A 12271-nucleotide genomic window follows, 5' to 3' on the forward strand; every position below is an offset into this window, starting at 1 on the left:
CAAATAGGAGGCCCTAGATCTAGACAAACAGGAGGCCCCTTTCACAAAAGGAGGCCCCCTGGACAATTAGGAGCCCCCTGGACAAATAGGAGGCTCCTTTCACAAAAGGAGGCCCCCTGGACAAATAGGAGGCCCCCTGGACGAATGCAAGGCCCCTGGATAAATAGGAGGCCCCCTGAACAAGTAGGAAGCCCCCCTGGAAAAAGAGGAGGCCCCCTAAAAATAGGAGCCCTCTGGATAAATAAGAGGCCCCCTGGACAAATAGGAGGCCCCCTGAACAAGTAGGAGGCCCGCTGGACAAATAGGAGGCCTCTTGGGCAAATAGGAGGTCCCCTAGAAAAATAGCAGGCCCCTTGGACAAATAGGAGGCCCCATGGACAAGTAGGAGCTAGAGGCCCTCTCTACCAATAGGAGGCCCCCTGGACAAATAGAAGTCTTTCTTAAGAAAAAGGAGGTCCTTTAAAAAAGGAGGCTCCTGAACAAGTAGGAGACCCCTGGACAAATAGGAGGCCCCTGCACAAATATGAGACCCTGGTCGAATAGAAGACCCATGGATAAATAGGAGGCCCCTGGACAAAAAGGAGGCCCCTGAACACGTAGGAGGCCCCCTGGATAAAGAGGAGGCCCCCTGAAAAATAGAAGCCCCTGGATAAATAGGGGACCTTCTGGACAAACAAGAGGCCTCCTGGACAAATAGGAGGCCCCCTATACAAATAGGAGGCCGCTTGGACAAATAGGAGGCTCTATTAACCAATAGGAGGCCCTCTGTAACAGTAGGAGGCTCTCTGTACCTACGTATGTACAAATAGGAGGCCGGCACTCGACCTGTAAAAGCTTAGCTGTATGTACAAAAAGGAGGCTCTCTGTGCAAGGAGTCGAAGTAGGAGGCTCTCTGTACTGCACCTACAAATAAGAGGCCCCGTGGGCAGCTTAAAAGCTACACCAATCGGAGGTCACCTATAAAAAGCGGGACTCTGTTGGAATACTTATTTGAATAAATTGTTTTTCTGATATTAAAATTATTTACTCCTAGCCCGCACATGGTATAGTTTTTCTGTTCTGCACTCAACATTTTGATTGCTAGAAGCCGGATGTTTCGTATAGCTGCTTTTCTATCCTTAACGTCCATTGAAAATTTCAAGTTTCTGTGGTTTTTGGTTCCGGAGATGTGGCCTCACCTTATTCTTCAGGTGATGTCATGGCAAATGACAAATACCCAATAGGTATCTTGCGTTCGCTATGGGTCTTGTGAGCTTTTGAAACCTTGATTTCGGCATTTTTTTGCCAGTCTTTCCTATCATGGAACACCTATCATGGAAAATGTTGTTCGATGATGTAGAGATGCCAGGGTCAGGGTCAAGGTCAACCTAGGTCATCTAAAAATATTGCGCTTTAGGCAACCTGAATTTACTTTCGTGAAGTTTCTTTAACTGTATTTTTGGAAAAAGCTTCCCAGTTCATGATCTCATGCTATAGGGACACATTCACAATCGGTGCACACATCAGTATACTGTGTGACACACAGACACAGACAGACATACAAACACATATCATTGACCTCGACCTAACTTGACATGAAATGACCACAGCCAGCAAAAACCTAGTCGGATAGTGTGACAAAGAGGTTCTAGCTGGCTTGGCACCACAATACGGCAGCGTCATCGGTATATGATGAGCAGCGCACTTGATATCCAACGGTGACCCAAAACAGCAACATTTTTTAGTTTGACCTGACCTGGAAGGTCAATGACTCACCTGAGAAGGTAAAACTGGGTATCATTGGATTCTTCTCTTCCCAAAGAATATTTTGGTCCTTACCGCGAAGCTCTATCTCCAACAGGAACGAAATGGCGCGGGGGGTGACACCCCCCCCCCCCATGTGCGTTCTAGGATGGGAAAATGGCATGTGCGGGTGAGGGTTAAGCTCTAGCGTCATTGTGTGCCAAGTTATTGGCAAAAACGTCATTTGACCTCAGTTGACCTCATTTGACTTGACCCATGGATAAGTACACCAAAAAAAAGAAGCACCAAGTGACATGCTGTTAAGTACTGTGGTTTCCAAGCACAAAAGTTATAAAACGAAGCGGATGTCTCCAGTATTTTCCGAATTGAATATTTTCCCATAGGCTAACATTACGACGTAATGACCTCTAACTGACCTCAGGTCAGTGACATAAAAAACGGACTATATGTTATACAACTCGGCAAATTTGCACATACTGAAAGTTTGAAGGAAATCAGTCCAACACTGTGAGTTGGGCAGGTACATAAAGAAAACTCAAATTGGACCATGACCTTGTACCGATTTTTTCTGACCTGGTGACCTGATCCAAAGTCACCCGAACCTGAAATTTTAAGGTCTTATGTAAAAAGGCTGCCCCATAGGCTGTGCCAAATTTCGCTATCTTTGAAAAACTTTAGGGGAGTTGCATCAACCCCCTAAAGCCAAGGCGAGGGATCATATTAAAAAAATCATGGCATCCGGGCTGTGACGAAAAATAAGTGGCCTAAATCCGATGAGAAAACTGGATTTGGGGGTACCCTAGGTTCGGCTTCTGAGCCTCTGGTTCCCCAGTGAAACTTCCTTTCTTAGAGGAGGCCCTGGCGTGGTTCGGAAATTACCGTTTCCGCAATTGGAGGCCCCTAATTGCTTGGAGGCCCCCACTAAATGGAGGCCCCTAATTGCTTGGAGGCCCCCCTAAATGGAGGCCCCCTTGGACGTTTGGGACCCCAATGGTGATGTCAAAGTTTCACCCATGAGCATGAATTACTACCGCGCTATGTTCTGCGTTGTTTCGCATGTCCCGCTTATGTTCCTTTAATCTAACGTCTAAGCCCCTCCCGGTTTCCCCTATATATGGTTTGTCACAAGAACCACAAGGAATCTTATACACTAAACTTTTTTCTTCTCCATTTCTTTTTGTGTGGTTTTTCAGTATATCCCCTACCTTTGTTCCCGAAGAGAAAGCTATTTTAAATCCAGTCATTTCAATCTGTTTCGCTATCATCTCGGCTGGTTTCGAATTGGGAAGTGTTATATATCGTTCGGTTTTCTTCGTCTTTGTTGTCGCGCTTCGCTTTCGAATATTGATAGCTTTTCTTTTCAAGTTGACTAGAAATCCTTTGGGGTACTTTAATTTCGTGAATGATGCCATGATGTGCTGAATCTCTTCATCTATAAACTCTTCACTACAAATGCGATACGCTCTAAAGAAAAACCCCAACACTATCCCACTTTTAACCCGATCATTGTGTCCAGAATAGAAATGTACGTACGACTCTTTGTTTGTAGGCTTTCGATATACTTTAAATTTTGGCTGACTCCCACGCATGATCACAGTATCAAGAAATGCAATCGTCCCGTTGCTTTCTTTCTCAAGTGTAAACTGAATCTTTTCCTCTACCGAGTTAAGTCTATCAAGTTTGTCCTCTAAGTTCGTTTCTTTTGGCACTACTACGAGAATATCGTCAACATAACGCAACCAAATTACGTTACTGCCCATGATGCCCTGATAATGGTGCTTTTCGAGCCACTCCATGCACAAACATGCTGCCACCGGACTCAGTGGTGACCCCATGGCTAGTCCCCTATGTTGACTATACTCATCAGACTGAAATTGAAATCCCCCAAAGTTAAGGCACATTGCAAGTAATTTCAAATAGTCATCTTTTGGCACAGGTAACTGTTCGGAGTCCATATTCGCTACTACAGATTTGATCGCCTCTAACGCACCGTCTACCGAAACGTTAGTAAACAAAGACTTCACATCGAAACTAGCCAGGAACTTATCTGATAAGTCCATGTCCTTGATCTTGTCCATGAGATCCTCAGTGTTGCGGAGATGTGCGTCACTGATCGTGCCCAACGTGCTTGAAAGAGGCCTGGCCAAGACCTTCGCGAGTCGGTGTGGAGCACTGCCGATCCCTGACGTTATCGGTCGCATCGGAACATTCGTTTTGTGTAGCTTCGGGAGACCGCGCATCCGTGGTGCAGCAGGCGCCTCTTCTAGCAGATGGAGAAGATTTTTCCCTTTTTCGGATTTCTTGAGTACCTGTCTTGCTTCTTGATTGAACTTCTTACTAATTTTGTCCGTGTATCCCGAAGGTTTCTTTTCGTATGTTTCAGTGTCTTGGAGTAGGTCATTCATTTTGTTTGTGTAGTCATCGATGTCCATAATCACCAATCCACCTCCCTTATCTGCCTGGGTGACAATGATGGACGAATCCTTGGCTAATCTTCTCAACGCTTCCATGTATCTCCTTGGCAACTTATCAGCCTCCTTATCAGCTAGAGCTTTACAGCATAACAGCACGCCTTGAATAAAACCCTTTTCTACATCTTCATCGTTCCATCTAGTGTTGCGACGAACGTGATCCACATGATCCACCTCCCTTGTCACCCAGGCAGATAAGGGAGGTGGATTGGTGATTATGGACATCGATGACTACACAAACAAAATGAATGACCTACTCCAAGACACTGAAACATACGAAAAGAAACCTTCGGGATACACGGACAAAATTAGTAAGAAGTTCAATCAAGAAGCAAGACAGGTACTCAAGAAATCCGAAAAAGGGAAAAATCTTCTCCATCTGCTAGAAGAGGCGCCTGCTGCACCACGGATGCGCGGTCTCCCGAAGCTACACAAAACGAATGTTCCGATGCGACCGATAACGTCAGGGATCGGCAGTGCTCCACACCGACTCGCGAAGGTCTTGGCCTGGCCTCTTTCAAGCACGTTGGGCACGATCAGTGACGCACATCTCCGCAACACTGAGGATCTCATGGACAAGATCAAGGACATGGACTTATCAGATAAGTTCCTGGCTAGTTTCGATGTGAAGTCTTTGTTTACTAACGTTTCGGTAGACGGTGCGTTAGAGGCGATCAAATCTGTAGTAGCGAATATGGACTCCGAACAGTTACCTGTGCCAAAAGATGACTATTTGAAATTACTTGCAATGTGCCTTAACTTTGGGGGATTTCAATTTCAGTCTGATGAGTATAGTCAACATAGGGGACTAGCCATGGGGTCACCACTGAGTCCGGTGGCAGCATGTTTGTACATGGAGTGGCTCGAAAAGCACCATTATCAGGGCATCATGGGCAGTAACGTAATTTGGTTGCGTTATGTTGACGATATTCTCGTAGTAGTGCCAAAAGAAACGAACTTAGAGGACAAACTTGATAGACTTAACTCGGTGGAGGAAAAGATTCAGTTTACACTTGAGAAAGAAAGCAACGGGACGATTGCATTTCTTGATAGGTATGTGATCATGCGTGGGAGTCAGCCAAAATTTAATGTATATCGAAAGCCTACAAACAAAGAGTCGTACGTACATTTCTATTCTGGACACAATGATCGGGTTAAAAGTGGGATAGTGTTGGGGTTTTTCTTTAGAGCGTATCGCATTTGTAGTGAAGAGTTTATAGATGAAGAGATTCAGCACATCATGGCATCATTCACGAAATTAAAGTACCCCAAAGGATTTCTAGTCAACTTGAAAAGAAAAGCTATCAATATTCGAAAGCGAAGCGCGACAACAAAGACGAAGAAAACCGAACGATATATAACACTTCCCAATTCGAAACCAGCCGAGATGATAGCGAAACAGATTGAAATGACTGGATTTAAAATAGCTTTCTCTTCGAGAGCAAAGGTAGGGGATATACTGAAAAACCACACCAAAAGAAATGGAGAAGAAAAAAGTTTAGTGTATAAGATTCCTTGTGGTTCTTGTGACAAATCATATATAGGGGAAACCGGGAGGGGCTTAGACGTTAGATTAAAGGAACATAAGCGGGACATGCGAAACAACGCAGAACATAGCGCGGTAGTAATTCATGCTCAGAAAACACATCATTTACCAAGATGGGGCGGGGCGGAAATTATAGCATTATGTAAAAACAAAGACAATCGGAAGGCGACAGAGGCGGCATTTATAGCAATGAACGAAACGATTAATATAAGGGTGGGTTCGATGAAATGGGCAAAACCAGCGGCGATGTATAGTTTAAAGAAGACGCGTCATTAGTTTGTATAAGTAGTTACCTACTTGTTCATGATCGTTCTGTATAAATTTGTTGTTATCCATGTGTCATATGTATTAGGTCGTTCAATAAGTAACGAACAATCTGTCATAACTTCTTTATTTCTTTATTTAACACTTTCAAACTTTCACAGATTATAGATCAAATGTTTCTGAATGTAGCCTTTGCCTCAAACCAGTCACCGCCCGCCTGCACACACTTCTACCAGCGTTCCGGCCAACGCCGGAATTCCGCCCGGAAAAACGCGTTTTCCGTCTTTTTCACCCAGTTCTTGACAGCGCACCTGACTTCAGCGTCGGTCTCGAAGTGTTCACCACGGAGGCCATCCTTCAGGGGACCAGAGGTGAAAATCTGAAGGAGCCAGGTTCGGACTGTAGGGCGGCTGGGGCATGATATTCAGCCCTGTCTCGCGATCTCCTCGCGTGTGGCGTGAGACATGTGCGGACGAGCGTTGTCATGGTGTCATCCTGGTGGGCTTTCTTGAACCTGGGCGGACTATGGACAGCGGGCCGCTACATCACAGTCCTGCAGGAGACTGAGAAAAACAATCCTGAAGAAGAGGCGCGGCTCGGATGTCAACAACATTACCATACACCATGACAACGCCCGACCGCACTTGTCTCACGCCACGCGCGAGGAGAACGCGTGACAGGGCTGAATATCATGCCCCAGCCGCCCTACAGTCCGAACCTGGCTCCTTCAGATTTTCACCTCTGGTCCCCCTGAAGGATGGCCTCCGTGGTGAACACTTCGAGACCGACGCTGAAGTCATGTGCGCTGTCATGAACTGGGTGAAAAAGACGGAAAACGCGTTTTTCCGGGCGGAATTCCGGCGTTGGCCGGAACGCTGGGAGAAGTGTGTGCAGGCGGGCGGCGGCTGGTTTGAGGCATAGGCTGCATTCAGAAATGTCTGATCTATAATCTGTGAAAGTTTGAAAGTGTTAAATAAAGAAATAAAGAAGTTATGACCGATTGTTCGTTACTTATTGAACGACCTAATATGTCAGTGATCTATTTTGCTATCATTTTTTCGTGGATATTCTCCTACAGGTGGATTAGTAGTGAATATGTCATATGCATGAATTTTTAAAATCAAGACGATTGCACTGTGACGAGCTCGAATGTTTGTGTGCTATATCTTGTTTTCTCTGTGATTATGTCATGCTGATGAAGATTTAATAATCGAAACGCGTCCATGCACTATTTGTTCCGTGTTTTTCAGATTAATTACTTATTAACATTGGAATACTGACCAACCAGACTGATGGACATTGGACGGCTGATCAGACTGGTGGACATTGGACTGGACAAAGTGACGACAGACCGTGGCCCCAGTGACGCCAGACCGTGACCTCGTTGGTGGCAGAGAGTAACTCCAGTGACCCCAGTGACGGCCGGAGTGCAGCGGTGGAAATCCCGCCGCCAATCAGTCAGCCGACAGCGGCCGCCGGCCGATACGTTACGGTATACGGCCGGAGGCAGTGAACCGATCGGGCGGACTGGCCAGCTGCGCTCCCGCCCGCCCCAGTCTCCGGCCGCCGCCGCCGCGCTCCGCCCGGAGACCCGCGGGGAGCAGCAGCGGCAGCGCAGCGGTTCGGCCGATCCAACCAGTGCATGCAGTGGCGTATGAGTATTATGACGGAGAGGCGCCCAACCCCGGCCGAGCTCTGCGCCCCCGCCCCGCCCGGCCGCCGCGCCGGTAAGCCGAAACGGCCGGCCCTTATTCATATGCGATCAGCGTAACTGGCATGGCTACGAGGCCCTGCCACGCAATGAATCGCGACAGGGTGCCACCACCCCAGTATAGTGAACAGAAAACGCCCTTTGAATTTAATAGAAGCGGGCAATAAAGAATATATGCATTTAAAACGTGTGCATTTAAGCATCAAAATGCTGAACTGTTCCTGGAATATATTTATTTTATCCAGGTGCAACAGCTGATTCCCGTTGGTGGAATAGTTTACTAATTTAACATGCGATGTTTTCCAAGTAGGTGGGTATTACATCAAATCATAGCGTCTAAAAATAGAAAGTGAGCTCATTTACATGCCACTTTTTACGGCCAGAGTGAGGCTCGTCTCTAGCTGTGCGTCATGGTTATTTAGGATATTGCACACCTATGAGTGGCGGTCATGTTTTAAACATAGTCTGTATTCTGACCACATTAGCTAAAACGGCCGTTCATGGTTGGCTGGACCACGCGATTTGTTCCGTCCACGGTGGAGGGACTGGCGACCGCGGCGGGAGCGAGCGCGCCGCGGGGGGTGGAGCCGAGTCGTCGGCGTCGACCCGGTCAGCCACGAGCCACGTGACCGGCGCGGCGCCCCAGGTCAGCGCGAATGCGCCGCACTGCAGAGCACGGCGGGCTGGCTGGTAATGGGTCATGACGAACGGCCGGGCCGGGCGGCGCCGCTAGCTCGATAAATACAGCGCAGTAACACACTACGACTCGACGCAAACGAACTTACTTTAATTGTAACGATAACATGAATACAAACTCAACAAGGGACGACTGCCGTCCGGGGGCCGAGAGTCCGGCGGGGCCTGCCGGGGGGTCGGCCGACTGCCACTCCGCCGCCACAGAGAACGGTCGCCCGGCACAGCCCGGCACTCGTCTCCAGGAAGAGGCGCGCGCCGATCAAAGGCGGGCACAGTCGAGCTCCTGATACGACTTCATGGGTCAAGTGCGAGATGAATGGCATACCGCTCCGTCAAATATTTAGTTTTCTGGACAATTGGGAGCGCAGGCCATTAGCAGATACAATCAGTGAAAACAATGGACAAGTGTATATGAGCACTTTGCGTCACCGCTATCATAAAACGCAGAAAACATCAGCGCTGTTGAAATTTAATGAAATCATGGCGCATTTATCATAAAATTGGTCTGCCGACTCGGATGCTGCCGTGATCGCGCGACAAACTTGAGCTTGAAGTTTTTAACGACGGTCGACGATGAACTAACTTATCCTGAATGAGTGCTGCTAACTTTAAGGAGCTCAAAGACTGGCGAGAGGAAGAGAAAGAGAGAGAGAGAGAGAGAGAGAGAGAGAGAGAGAGAGAGAGAGAGAGAGAGAGAGAGAGAGAGAGAGAGAGAGAGAGAGAGAGAGAGAGAGAGAGAGCGAGAGCGAGAGAGAGACACCGATTAAAAAAGTAACTTCCTTTATGTAAAAATCCATTTTATATCATTATCCGAGGCATCAAAGGAATGTTTTGAGTGCCTCGGTGTTATTGTCCGAGTCAGAAAAGTAAACGCCAGTAAGGCGTAAGATCAATTGCCAATGTTCGTGCGGAGTTGTCATGCGGGATGAAGGCATCGACATAGAGATCTTATAATATTATATATAAGATATAAGATATCCGTTTTGAAAGGCTGGGACTAAGCGGGGACTTAGAAACATAACACTCAGACGCACTGCCAGTGCCTATATCACAACCAAACAGAATGTGCGCAGAGATTGTATATTGGGCGACTGCCGCCCAACTGAATATCTATACCTACATACTGGACGGCACGTCGCCGACGACACGGTGGAACCAGAGACTAGACAGTGACCCGGTCAGCACGGGCGTCACAGCCGGCCGTCACTGGCGGACGGTGCGCGGCCCGTACAGAAGGCCGTGTAGGATGGACGCGTGGTTGTTGTCCCAGTTGGTCCACAGCGGCTCGTCCAGCGCCAGGTGCGACAGGGTGGTCTCCAGCGTCTCCAGCTGACGCAGGTGCCTCCACACGTCGGCGTTGTCGGCCAGCGCCACGGCCAGCGTGTGGCAGGCCCAGCGCGCTGCCCACGCCTGCTGGCGGTAGTTGTGCACGCACTCGACCAGCGCCTGCACGCCGCCCTTGGCGAGCAGCCGCGCCTGCGCCGGCGCGCAGCTCCAGCACACCTCGCCCAGCGCCTTGATGGCCAGCACGCGGCGCGGCTCGCCGCTCTCGGCGTCACGCAGCACGGACAGCAGCGCCTCCAGCGACTCGTCCAGCACGGAGGTCATCTGCGCGCCGGCCATGTAGAACAGGTGGCCCAGGCCGGTGATAGCCTCGTCTCGCGCGCGGCCGACGGCGCGGCCGCCCGGCCGGCCGGTGGCCACCGCGCCCACCATCGTCTCGACGTTGAGCCAGCCGGGCACGGGCGTGTCGGCGCCGCGGCCGGCCGGCGCCGCGCCCCTGATCTGCTCGAGCAGCTGCAGCACCTCGCGCTTGTTGTAGTTGAGCACGCGCGAGGCGTCATTGTCGGTGTCGAGCTGCGCCAGGTCCGACAGAATGCTCTGATACTGAGCCCTCTTGGCCTTGAGCTGATCGGCGTCACAGGCAAGCGAGCAACGGGCGGTCTTTTTTGGCATGGTTGGTATTAACGGGTAAAAAGGCGAATAAAAGACGTTATATTGTCGCTACAAATCGTTATCAAACTTGTAGTGTGAAAACGCAAGCAGTGGTACGAACACGTGCATTTAAAATTTAACTCCTCCGTATATGGGACATGCCCAAAACAATGCCTATTTTGAAATACCACCCACTTTTTCGTTTGCTTGTTTTATCTTTCACAAATCTAATATCAACCAAAGCTTGTGCAGAGGTTTTGTAGCTAAAGAAAGCGTACCTAACCCTCTCCCGTATGCCTTTTTACAGCGTCTCTAACGTATAAGAGGTGGTCGTAAATACATATTAGGATTCCTGAAAACGTTTTCTAAAATTCCGTTCAATAATAAAACATTCTACGCGCCTCAAGAGAAACACGGTGCGGGAAAAATTATATTCTACTGATATAACATTAATGCAGAGAAATGATTGCTGGACTCGACCACCCTGGGCTGCCGGCACCTTCACAGCAGGCTGAGCGGACCGGGCGGCACCCGCAGTCCGCACCTTCACAGCGGGCGCCGGGCTGAGAGGAGCCGTGGGCTGCCGGCACCTTCACAGCGGGCTTAGAGTAGCCGGGCGGCACCGGCACCTTCACAGCGGGCTGAGAGGACCGGGCGGCACCGGCACCGAGCCGAACCGCCCATCAGCCGTCAATCCCACTTTATTACAGCTGCTTCAGGCTTCCCGACGCCGACGTGACGTTTACGGCCCGTAAATAAGGTGGGACCCCGGGTGGGACCGTCCGTGGCGGCGGGACCGTGGGTGGGACCGTCCGCAGCAGCGGAACCTGAATGGGACTCTGGGTGGGACAGGCCGCTGCGGCGGGACCTGAATGGGACTCTGGGTGGGACAGGCGCAGTCAGCCGGGCCCGGCACTGACTCTGGGAGGGGGTATGGTCTTGGTCACCCAGCACACTGACTGGAGGGAGGGGGGGGGGGTGCAGCACCGATTGAGACCGTGGCAGCCTCAGTGGACGACATCGGACGTGACTGCGGCGCCGACCAAAGCCACGCCACGCCGCACACACTGTCATGGAATGTCAGGCAGGAATTCATTTCAGCGATGAGAGGTTCGCTCGATAAAAAAGGACTTGTAATTGTTTTCGTCGAATTAAGCAGCGGAAAACACGGAGGCCTGAGACACGAATTAAGCTGTACGAAAGTTACTGACCCAGCTATAAAACGGATGTTTCCGGAATGGACCGATGCCACACCATCCCGTAGCTACAGCCTACAACTGAGCCATCGGCCGCGGATCTCCAGCATTACCTATACCTACCCATGGGTGGAGCTTTTCCGAAGAGGTTGGTGGGGAAAAAAGTCGTCAAACCTACAATGTCCCATTGTCAAATTGAATAACATGAAAACGGAATCATTTCCCAACACTACAGATTTAACATTTGGCATTACACAAACATTACAAGGCTCCTCAATGCGAAAAAGATCGAATTACAAAGCAACAAAGTCCTACAAATCAGCCTAAGCTGGTAGGGCAAAACGCTTAGGCATTGGTGGGGCAAAATGGCAAGTTGGTGGGGCACCCGCCCCTCCAACTGTATAGGAAGCTCCGCCTCTGCCTATACCTCGCAACCGATTTCCAAACGCACTGTGAGAGCTGGGCGGACAGGAGGGCGGTCTCGACACTCCCAGCACCCCTGGCGGAGGATCAGTGAACGTAAGCTTCCGCTGCTAACCACTGAACGTCGCTACGACTCCGGTCCCTGAACAGGTGGTCGCTGCCAAGTGCCGGCCTTTAGTTTCACCACCGTAATCAACGGCTCTTTTGCCAGGGCTAGTCCCGCCCCGCCCATATCGCCATAAGTAAAAAAAAAAAAAAACTTCCCCAAAATGATAATAAAAAACGA

General features: G+C 49.6%; 1 protein-coding gene across 1 annotated transcript; it reads right to left on the minus strand.

Annotated features, from left to right (window-relative positions):
• Positions 1-9497: 9497 nt before the first annotated feature.
• On the minus strand, positions 9498-10450 carry LOC122370300. The gene is made up of 2 exons (XM_043345770.1): positions 9979-10450; positions 9498-9905 (listed from the first exon to the last, which is right to left on the minus strand). Exons 1-2 carry the CDS (start codon positions 10385-10387, stop codon positions 9622-9624), a joined length of 693 nt encoding a protein of 230 aa, XP_043201705.1. The 5' UTR covers positions 10388-10450; the 3' UTR covers positions 9498-9621.
• Positions 10451-12271: the final 1821 nt, after the last annotated feature.

This window comes from Amphibalanus amphitrite, unplaced genomic scaffold, assembly GCF_019059575.1.
Source record: "Amphibalanus amphitrite isolate SeventyFive unplaced genomic scaffold, NRLGWU_Aamphi_draft 001120F_arrow, whole genome shotgun sequence".
Lineage (NCBI taxonomy): Eukaryota > Metazoa > Arthropoda > Thecostraca > Balanomorpha > Balanidae > Amphibalanus > Amphibalanus amphitrite.